General features: G+C 43.6%; 1 protein-coding gene across 1 annotated transcript in view; it reads left to right on the top strand.

Annotated features, from left to right (window-relative positions):
* Positions 1-17,950, top strand: part of foxk2b (forkhead box K2b) — a 32,417-nt gene extending 14,467 nt beyond the window's left edge. The window contains exons 3-9 of the mRNA XM_015948924.3: positions 1,143-1,296; positions 1,860-2,006; positions 2,080-2,273; positions 12,918-13,120; positions 13,281-13,514; positions 13,673-13,873; positions 16,423-17,950. Of these exons, the coding sequence (XP_015804410.1) occupies positions 1,143-1,296; positions 1,860-2,006; positions 2,080-2,273; positions 12,918-13,120; positions 13,281-13,514; positions 13,673-13,873; positions 16,423-16,604 (1,315 nt within the window). The 3' untranslated portion in view covers positions 16,605-17,950. The remainder of the gene's footprint in view (positions 1-1,142; positions 1,297-1,859; positions 2,007-2,079; positions 2,274-12,917; positions 13,121-13,280; positions 13,515-13,672; positions 13,874-16,422) is intronic.
* The last annotated feature ends 1,786 nt before the right edge of the window (positions 17,951-19,736 follow it).

Below are 19,736 nucleotides of genomic sequence, written 5' to 3'. Positions count from 1 at the left end.
CTTAATTTCTAGCATGCAGTACGTTTGTTTAGTCACGCTGACAACTTTGGTGCTACTTGGATTCCCCGGGGTATTTAGATCCATTGGCGAATCGCCGTCAGCGTATATCCATATAACAGGTGCGGACGGGCTCCCATGGTGCAGCCTCGAAATAAGACATTATCTGCACCAAAACATCTTCATGTCGAAAGGTTTTGTTAGGAATCATTAACGTGATTCCCCTGTTCGTTTGGAGCGAGTCTGGGATTTCTAGGCGTGAACAGACTAGCCGCGGCTAATCTAACCGGCGCTTTTAATGACGTCACTGCCGTGCGCCAATCTGTTTTTACTAAGATTAGATGTACCTTTGTCCTACTGTGGAGAAGTTCGTTTTCTCCCTTTATTGACCAACAGAGTTGTTCAAAAGTACAGAACAAAACATATGGCATTACATCTTATGACAAAAATGCACCTTAAACAGAGTTTAAGCAGCAAAACATCACTCTGCAAATAGTGTATATATAGTGAGACAATTCATGATTTAAAGTGTTAACTTTCGCCAGTTTTTATATGCACGTTTTTAAAAAATGCTGATACTTGAAAGGTTTAAGCACTTTATACACTTAATTCTTAACATTTAATTTTTGCAATATAAATTGAGGAATATTATTTTTTGAATAAACTTGTTCAATAAATTGGTGTTGTTAAATAGTATCGAAATCGAGTATCGAGTTTTTTTCCAGTATCGAATCGAGTTTGAAATTTTAGTATCGTGACAACCCTAGTTTAGAGGTGGCGAGCGCATGAAGAGGTGGAGGAGGATGAAAGACAAATTTGTCTTTGTTAAAAAGTCTCTTATATACAAAAAACACAATATAAACACACAATCTTGGACCCGATACATTACAGGATACCACAGAACAGCGCTACGTCCTCTGTTGTCCTGGCGGAGAATTGCTTTGCAACACTCTCCAGGAGACGGAGAAGTATGAAGGCAAAATGTCTCCGTCCGTGCGTGCGTGTCTGTCCCTGTTGGAGCTGATGGAGAAGCATGCATCAGGCTTAAGAGTCAAAACAGAATCCAGACTTTAGTCCTGTTTTGGTTTAATCATCCATAGAGGGATTTCGGTTGATTTAATCTTCACTCATTTATTTTTGTGCAGCGCTGCTAATTCCTGCCCCTCCAGCCCGCGGGGTGCTGGATCTTCAGGCTACAGGATGGGAGGTCGTATGGTCAGCTCTGCAGAGCTGCAGCTCATAAACGACAACTCCCAGCCTGAGAACGACAAAGAGGCCTCTGGAGGGGACAGTCCCAAGGTGAGCGCTGCTCACGCATCCCATCGGTGTGGGCTTCGGTTTGTTCTGTATAAACACGGGTGCTGATCAGATCTCACTTCGTTGTCCTTATTACATTTACTACGTATACTTAAATTATCGCAAGACAAAAAGTAAGAGAATAAAGTCTCCTGAAGAAAATGGAGTCCTTTCATCCTAGAGACTCACTCAAATACCTGAAACGTTTAATCACTGAATGATATTAGGGCTGTTATAATTACTTTCTTTGAAATTATTATTTTTTTTGCTCTGAAACCTTAAAACTTTTCACGCTAATTATAACAAAATGGTCTTGTTTAGGTTGAAATCAAGACTAGATGTGAAACAAACAAACAAAACTCACTGGTAGCTTTAAAGTTTGGACCAGGGCCCTAGAGTGAATCATAAAACATCAAGTGGCGAAATCAAATTAACTTTAAAACTACTAAACTGTTTAGCTTGCTGAATCATTTAAACTTCATTTTCATGATCATTTAACATGTTAACACCAGTCAGCATCAAAAATGAAAAGGTTGTTTACATTTAAATCTGTTAAACGTTTGCAGGATGACTCCAAGCCTCCGTACTCCTATGCACAGCTGATTGTCCAGGCCATCACGTTGGCCCAGGACAAGCAGCTCACACTAAATGGAATCTACAATCATATAACGAAGAACTACCCGTACTACAGGACCGCAGACAAGGGCTGGCAGGTTGGTTCTGGGTCCAGGTCCTTCTCTAAATGTGAGCTGCAGCGTGTTCCACTTGTGTTTTCCTTCTTTGCAGAACTCGATCCGTCACAACCTCTCTCTGAACCGTTATTTCATCAAAGTGGCGAGGTCGCAGGAAGAACCTGGTAAAGGTTCGTTCTGGAGGATAGACCCGTCTTCAGAAGCCAAGCTGATCGAGCAGGCCTTCAGGAAACGAAGGCCTCGGGGAGTTCCCTGCTTCAGGACCCCACATGGACCGCTCTCCTCCAGGTCTGAGGCCAATGGTTTTAGTTTCTGTGGTTTAGTTTTTCACCTTATTGGATCATTATGATATTCTACCTCAGGAAATAAAATTATGGTTTGTGCAATATTCCAGCAGAAATATTTATTATAATTAGTTAGGATGCACCAATGCTGATACCAGCACTGGACAGATGCCATGTTTAAATACTGGTAAAAGTGCCCCGACTCCAGGGCAATGGGAGCTTTGTTTCTTTCTAGCAGACATTAGTTTGTCTACAAACACTCTGACCCAGTAAACGGTAATGCGCCAAAAAGAATGTGAGCCATATTAGCCTCGTTTATAAAAAACAATGCCACCCATTTGCCGCAACTCGGAGCTGGCATCACCGATCCTTGGGCCGTTTATAAGTGATTAGACTGTGGCGGTAATTGTGTTTTTTACAAAAGATAACGCAGTGGTGGTAGAAAAAGGGTATGGGTTAGTCTCTGCTCTGTCACGGCCTTCCATTCCATCAATGACTGATGTCAATTTGTTGTTGTTAGCCTCAAGGGCAAAATGCCGATTATCACTTGTAAGTCGCTTTGGACAAAAGCGTCTGCTAAATACATAAACATAAACATTTATCTTGGGCATGAATGGATTTTTATTGCGATCAAAGCCGCACTCAATATTTTTTGACAAGCCGCTAAAGGCGTCTTGTCCTCCACAGTCATATGCAGATCCTGGTGGTCTGACCTCCAGCTCTAACAGAGAAAAGCTCCTGAAAATCTCACTTGCTTCTGGTTTGTAACAAGATGGCGCCAGTGCTTGGCTTAACCGCGGTCACCGGCCACTTTTTCAAACTTTTCTCCACTAACCTCCTCTTTTCCACCTTGCTTCTGTCTGCGATCCTCTTTGGTAATGTCCCTGCTACCATCTCCTATGATCGCCAGACTCTTTTGTCCTTCCGTTCGTTCACGATCGTCCAAGATACACCAAGGACATACCTTCCTGCTTGTTTACCTGAGCGGCGTGCTGGCCCGTAGCCAAATGATTCCTACTAGGATGCCTCCAGCAATGTTTATCCGGTCCCGGGAAAATGTCGGAGGAAAAGAGGTAAACAAGCAGGAATCCCGGTGAGAATAAGACTTATCTTAAAGCGTGGTTTATCTAGTAAACATCGGCGTGATCTTCTAGCTTCTCGTCCTTTGTTTGGCGACTTGAGCGCTACTTCCGCATTCCCGCCAGGCCGCGTTGGGACGCGGTTCATCCGTCCAGGTTTTTTAAGGTCGGTTTATCCTCATTCCTGTGGTTTCTCCTCCTGTTCCCTCCATAAGTGGTTTTTATAAACACCGTGGATCTAACCCTGCTAATTTACGTCCACTAACTCCAGCTGTTTCTGTAGTTTCTGATTCCTCCACCTCACTCAGCATGGCTCTATTAAATACCCGCTCTGTTAACAACAAGTCCTTCCAGCTCAATGATCTAATTCTCTCTAAAAACCTGGATTTTCTGTTTCTGACTGAAGTTTGGCAGCAAACATCTGATTATTCTGGTCTGATTGAACTCTGCCCGAGTGGTTATTCTTTTCTTAGCCAGCCCCGGGGTTCTGGTCGTGGTGGAGGCCTAGCTGTTGTTTTCAGAGACCATCTTCCATGTAGCTCTACAACCTCTGGTCACTTTGCTTCCTTTGAACTGCAGCTGATTAAAGTCGTGCGTAAGGACCCGTTCTACTGTGTTGTGGTCTATCGTCCACCTGGTCCAAACAGCTCTTTCCTTCAGGAAATAGTGACTTTCTATCCTCCTCTGTGAAGCTGTCCAGACTGGTGATTGTTGGTGACTTTAACATCCACGTTGATGATCCCTCCGATCTCTTTGCCATGATTTTCTCCAGCCTAATGGACTCATTCAGCTTTACCCAGCATGTTTCTGGCCCCACACACACCAGGGGGCACACTCTAGACCTTGTTTTTACCCTGGGTCTAAATGCTGACAGTGTTTGTCCTGAGGACGTTTATATTTCAGATCACCATTGCATTTTCTTTAACTTGTCAGTTTCTGCGTCCCCACCTCCTGCTCGCCGTATGGTTAGTTCTCGTTTTCTTAATGAGAGCACAGCTAGCAATTTTTCTGCTGCTTTTGATCCACCCTGTTCTTCTGATAACGACCCAGATTCCTTAACTTCTCAGTTCAACGAGCACTGCCTCTCCATTCTGGACAACATCTGTCCTGTCAGAACCAGATCAGTTCCTACAGTGAACCCTACTCCCTGGTTTAATGACAGCCTTCGCAGCCTGAAGCGCCAATGCAGAAAAATTGAGCGGTTGTGGAAGAAAACCCATCTCCACGTCCATCTGCTGCACCTAAAGGGTCTTCTGTCATCCTTTAACTCTGCAGTCAGAGACGCTAGGGTTTCCTATTTTTCCAACCTGGTGTCCCAGAGCAAAGGGAACCCCAAGGTGCTGTTTAACACCATCAGCAGCATCGTCTCTCCTGCCTCTCCTACAGCCTCCATCCACTCTGTTGCAGACTGTGAGAACTTTCTGTCTTTCTTCGTGGACAAAGTCAATAAGGTTAGATCTAGCATCTCTCCTTCAGCCTTATCGCCGCCTCTCCCGACTCCAACCAGGCCCATCAAATCAAATCACTTTTATTGTCACGTCACATGTGCAGGTACACTGGTACAGTACATGCGAGTGAAATTCTTGTGTGCGAGCTTCACAGCAACAGAGTTGTGAAAAAATACAGTAACGTAAAAACAAGCAAAATATAAAATAAAAAAATGGCTAATCTAAGCTATAATATGTATAGTATGTAAGGTATATACATTACTAATGTGTGTGGTAGTATTTTTTTTCTACGTGTGTGCGTGTGAGTGTGTGTATAGTGTGTATATTCATGTTTTACAAACGAATAAACTTGTTTTATTCGTTTGTAAAACATGAATAGATAAGAGATATAAAATGTACAGAGGTTGGTTTGTGCTAAACAGTGGCATTAATGTACAGTATGGAGCGTGTAATGTTGGAGTTTCAGTAGTGAGGGTGAGGTGTCTGCGATGTGTTCAGCAGTCTGATGGCCTGATGGAAAAAGCTGTCTCTCAGTCTGCTGGTTCTGGACCGGATGCTGCAGAACCTCCTTTCTGATGGAAGTAGTCTGAACAGTTTATGGCTGGGGTGACTTGAGTCCTTGATGATCCTCCCCGCTTTCCTCAGGCACCGCTTCCTGTAGATGTCCTGGAGGGAGGGAAGCTCGCCTCCAATAATCCTTTCTGCACAGTGAGGATGCTCTCAATGGCACAGCGATAGAAGGACCTGAGGATGCGACAGCTCATGCCAAATCTTTTCAATCTCCTGAGAAAGAAGAGGCGCTGCTGTGCCTTCTTCACTGTATTGTTCATGTGCACTGACCACGTTAGATCCTCTGCCAGATGAACTCCAAGGAAACGGAAGCTGCTCACCCTCTCCACAGCGTCGCCGTTGATGGTGATGGGGGGGGTGTATTCCTCTGCACCTCCGGAAGTCCTTTATCATCTCCTTTGTCTTTGTGACGTTGAGGGTGAGACGGTTGTCCTGACACCAGTGGGTCAGGGCGCTGATCTCCTCCCTGTAGGCCGTCTCATCGTCGTTGGTGATGAGACCTACCACTGTGGTGTCGTCCGCATACTTCACAATGATGTTGGAGTTTCTCATGGCCGTGCAGTCGTAGGTGTAGAATGAGTACAGGAGAGGGCTCAGCGCACACCCCTGCGGAGCACCAGTGTTCAGTGTGACGGGGGATGAGGTGGTGCTGCCCAGTCTGACCACCTGGCATCTGTCAGACAAAAAGTTAAGGATCCAGCTGCAGAGGGAGCTGCTCAGTCCTAGATCCTGCAGTTTCCTGTCCAGCTTCGAGGGAACGATGGTGTTGAATGCTGAGCTGTAATCTACAAACAGCATTCTCACATACGTGTCCCTCTTCTCCAGGTGTGACAGGGCAGCATGGAGTGTCAGGGCTATGGCATCATCATCCTAGATAGCTTTGCTCCCGTTTCTTTGCCCGAGTTAACCAAACTAGTTAACTCTATGAAGACCTCTGCATGCCCCCTCGACATTTTACCCTCATCTTTGTTTAAAAGTGCTTTTCAGTCCATCGGTCCCAGCGTGCTCTCTATAATTAATGCTTCTCTGGTCTCTGGTCAGGTCCCTGCTTACTTTAAGAACGCTGTAATCCACCCGCTTCTTAAAAAACCGAGTCTCGACCCCTCTCTCCATAGCAGCTTCAGACCCATCTCCAAACTTCCGTTCATCTCCAAGATCTTGGAAAAGGTTGTGGCTAAACAACTCACAGCTGCTCTTGATGAACATAACATCTATGATAGCTTCCAGTCAGGTTTACGTAGAGCTCATTCTACTGAAACAGCTCTTCTTAGGGTCTCTAATGACCTTCTGACCCACAGTGATGCAGGGGACTGTTCTGTTCTGGTCCTGCTGGACCTGACTGCAGCCTTTGACACTGTTGACCATCACCTGCTACTGGAGAGGCTGAAAGACTGGGTAGGCCTATCAGGATCTGCTCTGGAGTGGTTCTCCTCTTATCTCTCTGAGCGCTCCTTTTCCGTGGCCGTCTCCAAGTTTAGGTCCTCCACCACCTCCCTTACCCATGGTGTCCCACAAGGTTCTGTGCTGGGGGCCTCTGCTCTTCCTCCTCTATCTGCTTCCTCTTCAGCACATCCTGAGCTCCTTCAAAGGAATCTCCTACCATCTTTATGCAGACGACATCCAACTGTACATCTCCTTTAAGCCCCATGAGATGTCTAAGCTTCAGCTGTTACAGACCTGCTTAGACTCTATCAAAACCTGGATGGTGGGAGCTTTCTTCAGCTGAATGAAGATAAGACTGAGATCCTCATCTGTGCCCCAGACAAGCTGGTTCCCAAAGTCAGAGACTCTCTTGGTCAGCTTGCTTCTCACACCAAACCTTCTGTCATGAATCTTGGCGTGACCTTTGACCCAGCTCTCTCCCTGGATTCTCATGTCAGTTCTCTTGTTCGCTCTTCCTTCTTCCATCTCAGGAACGTTGCTAAGCTGAGTCCCATTCTGTCCCGCTCTGAGCTTGAGACAGTTCTCCACACCTTCATCTCCTCACGCTTAGACTACTGTAACTCTCTTTTCACGTGTCTGAGCAGAACCTCCCTGAACCGTCTACAGGTGGTTCAGAATGCCTGTGCTCGGCTTCTGACCAAGTCCTCCAAACACACCCACATCACCCCGCTTCTCCTCCAGCTTCACTGGCTGCCAGTCATCTTCAGGGTTCATTTCAAGATCCTGGTTCTGGTCTATAGGGCCTTACATGGACAAGCACCATCTTACATTGGTGATCTTCTTAGTCCCTACACCCCCAGCAGGTCCCTGAGGTCCAGTGATCAAAGCCTACTGGTTGTGCAGCACCAGGCTAAAGGTCAAAGGTGACAGATCATTTGCTGCTGTGGCCCCCAGACTCTGGACCTCTCTCCCCCTGAGCCTGAGATCAGTGGACTCAGTGGTCTCCTTTAAAAAACAGCTGAAGACTCACTTGTTCAAAGTGGCTTTTGTATGACCTTCATCACTCTCTCCTTGTTCTGCTCTCCCCACCTATTCCACCTTCCTCAGGATCCACTGATTTCCCTCTTTCCTGTTCACACTCTACATTTTTAATCACAATTGTCTATTTTTTTGTGCTCATTTTAAATATATTGTTAATCATTTTCTAAATTATTTTTTATGTTTTTACAGTTTTTGTTAAGCGCCTTGTGATTTTTATTTTGAGAGGTGCTATAGAAAAGATATTTTCTTCTTCTTTCTTCTTCTGAAGCTCTGCATCGCTCCAGATGATCATCTCAGCTAGTTCTGTTCAAAAAGCTAGACATACAACCCGTGTTTACTTTCATCTTCAATACAGTTTCCGGCCGGAGCTCGGCAGTAACTCCCCATGTGATCATGATGCCACTCTTTGTATTCACAAGTCGGGTGTTTCCGTAATATCAATCATGCCGGCACAAATGCTGCAAAATTCCTGCATTGCCATGCCGTCAACATGATGTCGCCACGGCGTGTTCTTAAGACACGCCGTGGCAGCAGTATTACGCTGAGCATGGTGTGTCTTCTACAAAGGTCTTTAGAAAGAAGAAGCTAGTAATCTACCAGTATCTAAAATACTGTTTTGTTGGTAAACAGATATATTTGCTTTCTTCTTGCATAAGTGGCATTGTAGATGTGAAGTCACATTTTAAGCACGAGGACAGCTGATGGCTGGTTTATGTTGTGTAATGCATACCAGCAACACAAACATAAACAACAACAAAGGAAGGAGAGACGAATCTGTTTTATCAAGAAGTACAATCTTTATGTTGAGTTCGTTTCAGCTAAAGATGATAATTGAGTATTTGTGGTGATGATAAAAACACTGAAATGTGAAGAAACAGTTAGTACATTCATTATTTTTTCAACCCAAAATGTAAAGAAATACATTGTTGATGTTCTTGTTAACTCATTCACTGCCATTGACGACTAAAGTCGTCATTTGCATTTTTTTCACTGTTTGAGCATGAGAACGAGCCCCCGCGCTGAGAGAACAAACATCTCAGCCCTGAAGCCGATCTTCATCCGCATACGTCACATGTCACATGATCAGGAAGCAGAACATCCATGTTTTAGATCGTTTTGGGCCGTTCCTGTAAAAAATGTGAGGAGCGAACCGGAAAAGCGTCTGCCGATCACAATTCAACAACAGATTATGAAAGAACGGATAATGCTCGAAACACACGGATTCTTCCTGTTGTAAGAGGTGAGTCTCCGCCTTTGTTTTGGTTGTTTTGGCATCGACATCATCCTAGCGCGCAATGTTCTGTGACTCTTAAAAAAACAGTAAAAAGGTGAGAAACGCTGGCAGCGAAGGCCGTTAGCGATCAGGAAACGGCTGACAGTGAATGAGTTAAAGGGATACTTTGCAACTTTTTCATAATTTAAAAACATTTTCTTGAGCCAGTATATGCTAATATGACAGGGTTGATGAAAGGCCACCCAGCCCCAATCGCCCCCTGTGACCTGAATACTGCGTTTACAACTTCAGAGTGCCAGTGTGGTCTGTTGGATTTTAAAAAAAGTGGTCTGGTTCTAGCACATTTCCTGCATGTTTTAGATCACGAACACAGCTGATTTGTTTCATTTAGTGATGAACCACTCCTGTAGCAGGGTATCCGCGGGTCCTTAAAAAGTCTTAAATTTGCTTTTCCAAATTTAAGGCCCTAAAAATTCCTAAAAATTACAAATAATCCTTTGTTTCCAAAGGTCTTAAATTACCAAAGACCCAAATAAACAAGATTCATGAAAATTTTATAGAAATGAAAGAATTTCTAGTTAGTTTGGCATTTTTTGTGTATGATATTGGCGTAAGCGGAACCGTACACATTCGGTTGGTTGTGAAAGGGGGCTATTTTTAGATGAGCATGCTAGTGGGAGTTTGCGCCATGGGGAAGTGCAACATTAATGGTAACTGGATGGCTAATCCCACGTTCACTACGTGGTTAGCACCGGTTCCAGGCAATAGCTGGAAATTATAGCCTAAATTTAATTAAAAAAAAAAAAAGCTTAAATTTGGTCAAAGTGGCCTTAAAAAAGGTCTTAAAAAGTCTTAAATTTGGCTCCTTTAAACCTGCAGATACCCTGTGTAGACACTAACGAAGGCTGGGGAGATGTTTCAGCTGTTAGATTAAGATGTTTAAAGATGAATGCACAGTGAGGAGATAGGTTTTGCTTTCGGTTCTACTAGGGGGTGCTAAAAGCAAACTAAACTGCCTAGTCTCCCTTTAACAGTGCATTTCTAATGTAGTAATTTTAACCACAATTACAATCTGGGTTTTGAATGATTATAAAAAAACATAATTAGCTGATTATTTTCTCCTCCCTCACGGTTTACTCCCGTGCTGCTTCGAGTTGCGAATCAAGCGCGCCTCTGATACAATGTTGCCAATTTATCAACATTATCGCCACTTCTAACAACTTTTCAGACCTCCTTGACTTTTTTCCCCAAAGCATCTAGCAAACAACCTAGAAACGTTTCACGTGACATCGACTGACCAATCACAAACCTTTCTCAGAGGTTCTCACTCACTCACAAAACCAGCTGTTTTACAGGCTAAATAAAGTCAAGGTAGAGCAAGCCACATCTGCAGTGGATGTATATTTTATAAGGGCTGCACACTCTTCATGTGATAAGCGTGAAAGACGCGTTAAGTTGACTCCACGTGCTCTCACGCCACACCTCCATTCTCTCACACTAATAAATACTAATAGTAGAGCTGAGGGAAATAATCGATGCATCGGAATGCGGACATAAACGTTTCTGCATCGTAGAAGAGCACGCCATAATCGATTATAGTGGAATGTAGTTTTGTTTTTTTAACGGCGGCACCAGCGCAGCATCCAAATCTGTCAGAGTGAGCGTCCTCCACATTTACCAAGTATTGTTCCGCCTTTATGTGGTACTGCAGGGCTGAGTGCTGGAGTTGTAACCTGAGACCAAACCAGAACCGAATCAGCCCGACCGGTTCTGTTGGATTTGGGCCGTGAATTATGTTAATTGAGCGGGTTGTCACGCAGTGCGCTCCGCTCGCTCGATCAGCGACTGAGAGAGGGAGCGAGAGAGAGAGACATTGTCTGCTCACACAAGAGAGAGGATCGGAGGATGCTTCTCCAAACACGCGTTATTATTTTCATAATTATTTTTTCTCCTGGAAGCGCTCAGTCAGACCGAGTGTTGTGATGCTGGGAGATCCGGTCTTGGGGAGGGGGCAGGGTCAGTGACGGTGGCTGCAGCGGGATCGTCTCTCTTATTTAGGGACACGGAGAAGTTAAAAGGAGAGAGAAATAGAAGATAGAAGTTCTTGTTCCACTTTATTCTTTTGTTCCATGATGATAAACTGATGTTAAATTCAGCTTAAAGAGAAACTGGGAGGAAGCTTTGGTTCATTTTAAGTTACAGGAGATCTTGTCTCCTATCTGCTCCTCCAGAGACAGCAAGGACATGAGGGTTACATGGTGAGGGTCACACAGGACAGGTTAGTGGAAAGGTTTGTAGTTAGCTGGTTAGTGACGGAGATCCATCATCTGGGTAATTTAATCCTAATCCAGCCCACAGCCTTCTGCTGGTGTTATTATCAGGAAGAATAAAACACACATCTTAAATATTATTGGACGTGTAGAATTTGTTTTATGTTTTATTATTTTCTGCATCAAACAGAACTTGATTCATTCTCCAACATTTCAGAAATGAACCACTGTGTTCAAATAAATGAAATTAAGTCAAACATTTTATTTGGTGTTATTTCTGACACCCTTCAACTGTGGCATAAATATCTGACTCTAGAGCTGCTCAGAGACATTTAACACTCATATATGAACCCATTATGTACTTTATTATTACATTATGTGTCCTGTAGGTTTTCAGTACTTTTTTAGATTTGTGAGTTTTTGTAAAGCGTGTTTTTCTCAGCCTGAGGCCTGGTGTTGAACGAGGAAACAGATGTTTACTTTGTTAAATCTTCTTAAATGTTTAAATCTTTCGTCGTAACCTGTTGTGGATGGAGAGCTTTTGAGGGACGGCAGGTTGTGCCACTTACGTTTTTGATTAAAAAAATAAAAAGCAATTATCTGACATCTTCTATTTATCGATAAAAACAAATCAATATGAAATAACCGTGATGCATCGGGATATCGAATTGAATCGTTGACCCAATAATCGAATCGAATCAGGAGACAAGTGAAGATTCACACCTCTCACTAATGGTTCATCTGTGAGCGACACGTTGCATCATGCTGCTGTACACGCTCCCCTACGGCGCTGCTGGAGAGATCTACATAACTGTTCTGTTATTTGGGTTGTGGAAGTTCACTACAACATAGACGTTTATATGTTTTATTTGTTATATTACAGATGTTTGTGCTGCAGCTCTCTGTTGTTGTCAGTATTTGTTTTATCAGCTTGGATGTGTATTAGGTAGGCTTAAAGAAGTTAATCTGCAGCTTTTACCCTTTCAGTCATAAACCACGAGCAAGTGTGTGATCATCTTGCTTGTTCTTTTTTTCATTCATTCTTCTTTTCCTCTGACTGTGCCCTGTGCAATGTCATGAGTGAATAAATAAATACAATTAACGTTTTGGTACTCTGTATCACAAAGTACTCAAATGTAAGTACTCGTACTTGGTTTGAGGAAATCTGCTATCAGAGCATCGCCTTGATGATTTTATTTTAAAACCTTAGATGTGTATTTTACCTGATGGTCTGCAGGGGGCGCTCTCGTAAACACAGAAAATGTTATTTTGGCTGTTTCTGGTTGAGGATTTCAGTCACTAGCTTACATCATTACATTGTCATGATCACTTTTTAAATGATGGCCTCAGAAAGTAAAAAAGTAATGATTAAAAAATCCACGACCAGAGGATGGAGGCCACATGTGCTCCTTCAGTCACTCTGAAGGGGTTTCTGCAAAGATAGACAAGAAGCTGTCCTGTTTTTGTTTAAAGTGGCTACAGATGTGTTTTAACAGGTTTATGTTTTTGCATTCTAACACCAGAAGGAGTTTCAGATAGTTCTACGTATATTGGCTGATGTTGTTGCATATCTCACATCTCTGAGACAACGCACCACCTGATCTCTCCTCTCCACTCCTTCAGGAGCGCCCCAGCTTCTCCCAACCACTCTGGGGTTCTGTCCGCTCACTCCAGCGGTGTCCAGACCCCAGACAGTCTGTCTCGAGAGGGCTCCCCCGTCCCGGTAGAACCGGAAACTTCTTCTGCTCCTGCACCAGTGACCACCACCACAGTGCAGCCCAAACTGGCTGTGATCCAGGAAGCACGCTTTGCACAAAACACACCAGGTACGTTGTTGTGTTTTTATGTTGTTGGACAACATAAAAAATTTGTCATCTCGTTGTGCAGCTATGTGTCTATTTGTTTACATTTATTTGTGTTTGTTTAATGACTTATCTCTTTATTGAGTTCATAAAGATGAATAAAGTTCTGATTCCTGTGGTCCAGGCTCGCCTGTTAGCAACCAGCCGGTACTCATAGCAGTCCAGCGCCAGTTACCTCAAACCATCAAGCCCGTGACTTACACCATGGCCTCCCCTGTGAGCACCAGCAGCTCCCAGCCTGCGGTCCAGACCGTCCATGTCCTGCAGCAGATCCCAGCTGGATCCCTCAGCATCGCTCAGCCAGCCACCATCATTAAGAGTGAACCGCAGGAAAACGGCGAGCACACAGAAGTCAAAGGTGAGGCACGCGCCGCCCTTATGGCTGGATGAGTGACCTGGTTCCTGATGGGTCGTCTCGGATCATCTGATGGAGGAAAATAGAAAGAAATGGCTGCAAAGAATTGCTTTAATTCAGTGTTTTTGAAACGTGTTATCATTTCTGCTCCTCTTCCTCAGTTAAAATTGAGACGGTTCCCACCATCGGCTCGGTTAGTGCCACCGGCCGCATCATCCAGAGCTCCCAGTCCGCTACACCCCTGCAAACTGTTACCATTGTGCAGCAGGCTCCCATAGGTCAGCACCAGCTGCCCATTAAGACCATTACACAGAACGGAACCCACAGCATCACCACTGCCCTCCAGGCACCTGTCGGCTCAGGTCAGTCATGTGTCTGGTAGTCCATCTTTTAACCTAGTGGTGTCCCGTCCTGAGGTCTGCAGGACCTGAAGACCTGCTGAACAGATGGTTTGGGCTCTGAAGGGCCAAGACCGGACCCATCTGTGTGCTCATGTTGATGTCTAGAATGGTTTCTGACTTAGTTGTCTATTTTGCACTGATCTGAAAACTTAATTTTATAATCCCCCCCCTACTCACTTCAACCATCTCCACATTCCCAGGACAAAGCCGAGCTTCATGGGAGGTGCAGCTGTCTGGAGCGCTCCCCCTCGGTGCTACTCTGTCCACACAGAGCTAGGGCTGCAGGGATGAGCTGGTTTGACTATTAACCTCGGTGTGAAACGCTGCGGTTAACCCACCTTAAAGACGTCTCCAACACCACAAATAAAAAAGACGTTAGCAAACCGAACCGAGAATGAAACTGAACGAACACACGCACGCAGCAGAGCCAGCGTCAGCAGCCACCGGGACTGCTCCGTGTCCACCTAGGAGGTGTTTCAAGTCTCCTGTGATGGAATGTTTTAGACTCTCAAAGCTGCTAAAAGACAAATTCAGAACCGTGTCTCCTCGTCCATCTGCAGAGCTGGCAGAAACAAAAGTTGCAACACTCCCAACTTTTATCGTCTTTGAGATCATCGCTCAGATAAATTAGCTCCAACTGAGTCAGATTACATTAGAGACTCGACACATGTAACAGCAATATTAGAACAATCCAATGAACGACGGTTCATGTTGTGTTGTTCTACGTTTCCCTGTATCTGTCTACAACAAGCGGTACGGCAAGCCATTTAAATATTTAATCAACTACACCTCTCCGAAATTCCTGCTCTAAATAGCTATAATGTAATTTATCCTTGTCCAAATAATATTACTGATGAAATATGAAAATATATGAACGAGTAGATGTTACATATAAGTAATAAGTAAAATTCATAACAACTGCTCTAGCAGGATTTTAGCACCTTAATTCATTCAGGTGTCTCCATCCTTCAGTGCAAACCCAGAGCAGCTGTCAACGGTTAAACTTTTTTGTCTTTTTACAGAAGCTCAATAAAGGCTTTTAGGCAAATATTATTAAAGGTGTGATTCACCAAAGAACCATTTTTAATCGTTATTTCTGATTTATTATCGGTCTCTTGAGTTTTTCATGCAGGTTGAACATGAAAATAGTCTCGTACACCTGTCTCCTGCATTAGCTTCTGAAAATAGACGATGAAAGTCTAGGATTAGAAAATCCTGACAGATCTACGTCAAACTGTCATTTAACATTCCTGGACCCACCCATCTTCACTCACGACATGGAAGGCTGTTGTTGGTTTAGCATCCAGGAAATGGCAGAGTACCTCTCAACTAGTATAAACTGTTAGCATGAGCAATTCCACCACACAGCAGAACTCCTCCATGCTTGTGTTATTTGTGGAGGTAAAACATCAATGTTGCAAATCAGTAGAAGAGTGAATTTTTGTAAGCAAACTCCCTGAAAAGGAACAATAGATACTTCAGGGGTTCAAAACGTTTATAGAATGTAATCATGCCATTTATCAATAATCTATAGCATGTGTGTGTGATTTATTTATTAATACAGATGTGAAATCAAATCATGTAAAATAACCGTGGTAATCATGAAACAGTGATAATTTCTCAGACTGTAATCGTACCACCAGCATTTATAATCATTGCATCCCGAATCAGAGCTGTTTTGTATTTTAAATGATTTTTTATTAGTATTGTTCTGACTCTGTTTCAACAAATAAATATTTGGGAGTAAAGATCACACCCAGTCTACGTTAGATGTCCTCTCTGGATGAAAGCCTTAGTTTGGGTTAAACTTTTGTAGCTGTAATGGGGAAAATGTGTTTGGGACAGAAAACTGGACCGGTCCGTTTTGAGTCCACATATGTATGGAAAGTTTTTGAAAAATGTTTGAATTAGCCGTTGGCCAAGTGGTTTCAGATTGGTATGTAACGGAGGGCAGGATCTTACCACTCTGTTATGTGTAGAAACTTAAGTTTAAAGAGCAAGTCCCCCCCAAATCTACTTTTTTTTTGCTGACAAACTAAATAAGTGTCTAATCATGCTGTAGACACGTGTAGTCAGTATTTTGGCACGTTGGTGCATCCTAATTAAAATTTAAATATTCTGTCTGAAACTCAGTGCCGAGCCATCTTCTGGTAACTCTGCACCGCATTTGATTTTAAATCTGCACTGCTATTGGCTGGTACATTATGATGTCACAATGTCGTGTGTGTGTGTTAGCGGCTCTGCCCTCTCGGTCTGCCAGGCAACAGCATTTGTTTCATTCTTCGAACAGGAATTGGGAGTGGAGTAAGACTCTGGTAGGGGGTGACTTGCTCTTTAAGCAGGTTTAGTCTCAAGTTACCATAGTAACTGACAGCTAACATATTTTCTCTTAATCTCAGGGGTAATTACTCAGATTACTGAAGCATCTCTCAGGTCAAATGTTAAACACAAACCAGGAATAGTTTGTGATCTCCAGGAGTCTAACGTAGATTTTTGTTTCTGTCTTGCAGCTCCAGTTGTGGCAAGCCCTCTCCACCTGCTGGCAGCCCACGCCTCAGCTTCCGCCTCCCTCCCCACCAAGAGGCAGAACAGCGACCAGCTGGTGAACGAACAGCCGGATGCTAAACGTGTGAAGTCTGAGGATGAGACGGGTCCAGCAGCAGAGACGGACTCGCCGGCAGCCAACGACTAACCAAACTAATCCACTAGACCACTCAAGCCCCACCACCACCACCATCTCCTCCCTCACACCTCCTCTCTCGTCCTGTCGTCTGTTTCTTTCTCCCACCGCTCACTACTGAGGTGCCAAGCAGAGAAGATTCTTTTCCGTCTCCGTTGGTTCGTCCGCTAAACAACCCTGAAGAATCCACCCCTTTAAAAACTGGAACATGGGTCGAGAACAAAACAGAAATGGGACAAAAATGTGACCTGAAGGTGTCCCCTGTGAGCCGCTGAGACATGACATTGACTAAAGAAAGACCACAGGAAGCCTTAACAAATAAAGCCGACCTTTGACCTCAAGTGATCTGACCGGGAGAGACCCTGACCCGGCTTGGGCTGCATGCCACCTTTCTGTCGCATCTACCTCAGAGCAGATTGGAGACTCTGGCAGCCAGCAGAACATACTTCCCCCAACCCGTTAAGAGTCCGAACGACGTGACCAGCGAGTTTAACGAGCATTCAGTGGTTCAGTTGTTGTGTTTTTATTTTGTTTTTTGTTTTTGCTTTTTGTTTCATATAACAATAAGAGAATCTTAAAGGGATTATCTCGGAGCCAAGATTTTTAAAGTTCTGGCAGCTAGCCTCTCATGAAACTGACCTTCCTTAATTGCAGCTGTGCGTAGATATGCAGTATTTTGTTGTTGAAGATGTGGATCATAGGATTTTTTTTATGTATTTACACTTATCTAGAGAGTAATAAATTAATAAAGGAAGCATTCTCAGTGGTGAGGTTGGTGACATTTCGGTAACTAAGTTAGAAACTTTTTCCTGTGAACTTTTGTTTTCTGTTCCGTGAACCAGTGGAATAGTTTTGGCTAAACTCCCCCTACCCTATTCTGACATATCCATATCAAATTGCATTGTTATACTTTCATATTTTAATACTTGCACAGATATAAGCAAATCTCCATGTGTAGTTCCAGATGTTGCATGTATCCGACAGAAAAGTCTTCAACTGTAAATTGAACGGAGGAACAAAAGAGACCCGCTTTGTCCAAAACCAGACCTGCACTTGACGAAATGTTTGCGTTTCCTTCCTCCTGCTTTTCTTCTTTTTGTTTCCCGTTCCACCTTCCTCGTACTCCTAAATGTCCCTGCAGGCTGTGTTGATGTTGTGGTGTTGGCAGAACCCCCCACCCTCACCCCCCTCTCACATAAAACCCATTTGCGTGATTATTTTGGCCCAGTTCTGGCGACCCGGCAAGTCTGTTTTCTGATTGTACACGTTCCAAACAATAGTAAGAAAAAAATTGATGTTTGTTCTGCTTCAGTGGAGAAATGCTTTTTTTTTAAAAATAAATTAATTTAAAGTGTTAATTCTTGTTTGTGTGGTTCTTCTGTCATCCATAGGATGGCAGTAGAGGTCTAAAACACAACACTGAGTTCTGATGAGTTAGATGCAGAATATTTATTTAAACACGACCGAAGCTTCTTAATGATTAAAACGTTGAAATGACTTACTTGTGATCATAGATGGAGTGATGGAGATCTGTCTGTCTTGTGAATTTCAGCTGCTGGAAACTTAAAGGCAGGAAAACTGAACATATCTTGGATTTTTGTTTTCTATTTTTTTTTTATTTAAATGTGAAAAAACGTTTCTGTACCGCCTCTGTAAATGCTTAAAAAGTGAAAATAGTCCATCCAGCCACTTTAATTCAGGGTTTGGTTTCAGGAATTACTTGGCACCACTGGTCCCTCCTGGAGCGTGGCGGTGAAGGTGGTGGCAGATGATCAAACTCTGAGATGATGTAACTATGAGCTAACTGAGCTAACCCGAAGCTAATGGAGTTTGATGGTAATTTTGACCTGTTAAACCTAAAATGTTTATTTCTGCTGTGAATTTGGAATTTATTTTACATGGGAGCAAACAAACTGGCTCCTTCCTGCATCCAGCCCCTGATTTCATGTTTAGTGTTTTTACTCAAGTTTTCTTAAAGGAGCTCTCAAGATTTTTAGTCTAACTCGCCATTAAAGACAGATACTTTGGACTTGACTTGTACTTTTACATTAAGAAAAAGATCTTGACTGATATTTAAAAAAAAACTTCTCAGCTTAGGATGCCTCCTGAACTCCTCCCTGGTGAGGTTTTCCAAGCACGTCCTACCGGGAGGAGACCTAAAGGAAGACCCAGGACATGCTGGAGGGACTGTGTCTCTTGGATTCCCCCGGAGGAGCTGGCCCAAGTGGATGGGGACAGTGGCGTGTCCAGATCTTTTTAAATGGGGTGGCCCAGGCGAGGCACAACTTTGTGCATGGGTTGCACCAATGGTTATGCTTTTCCTCTTTTACCCCCAAACCTTTTGAGGACAATGAAAAGCCTATTTAAAGGTAAATTGGTGCGGTGGCACCTGGGGTGGCCAGTCAGATTCCAAGGGTGGCATGTGCTACCCCAGGCCACGCCCCTGGACGTGGAGAGGGAAGTCTGGGCCTCCCTGCTTAGGCTACTACCCCCAAGCCCCCGCAATGCGGCTCTAAAAATGGGAGAATGGTCCCAACCCGGAAGTAAGAAAAATTGCAGTTCCACCCTCATCCACTAGGGGCTGGTGCCAGAAGCGAGCAAATCCTCATTGACTCCCACGTTAAAAATACCAATTTCACAGCAGAAGTAAACATGTTTACAGCCTGGTACCAAAACATATTTTTGGTCTAAATGATCTAGTTTACACTCATGACAACTCTGAGGGGGGTGAATGTTTTTCTCACTCTTCTGTTTAAGTGTATTAAAAGCCTAAAATTCTGTATAATTAATGAGCATCAGACCCACGTGACCACAGAGCTAGCTCCATGGAAAGGCCTCAGTAGAGCCTCGGTCTGGCCTGGAAACTGCTCCGGGATTTTGAGTCTCTGTGTTTGTGTATTCTGTTTTGGATATTATTGGTGCAATAGTTGGACAAAATGACTTGCTGTGGTATTAATTGCACTAATAGAGCGTCCAAGGAGTCTCCACTTCATTTTTTTCGGTAAGTTAAAATCTATATTTGTATTTTATGTCACTGCTGCCTTTAAACTAGCTGAGTTTATCGAAGTAGCTAGCTAACTATCATTTTAACATGTAGTACTGTTTAACCATGAAATTTAGATGTAAAATACAGTAAAATAATTA

Source organism: Nothobranchius furzeri, chromosome 5 (genome assembly GCF_043380555.1).
Source record: "Nothobranchius furzeri strain GRZ-AD chromosome 5, NfurGRZ-RIMD1, whole genome shotgun sequence".
Taxonomy (NCBI): Eukaryota; Metazoa; Chordata; class Actinopteri; order Cyprinodontiformes; family Nothobranchiidae; genus Nothobranchius; species Nothobranchius furzeri.
Note: the sequence above shows the minus strand (reverse complement) of the source record. Positions and strands in the feature narration are given on the sequence as shown.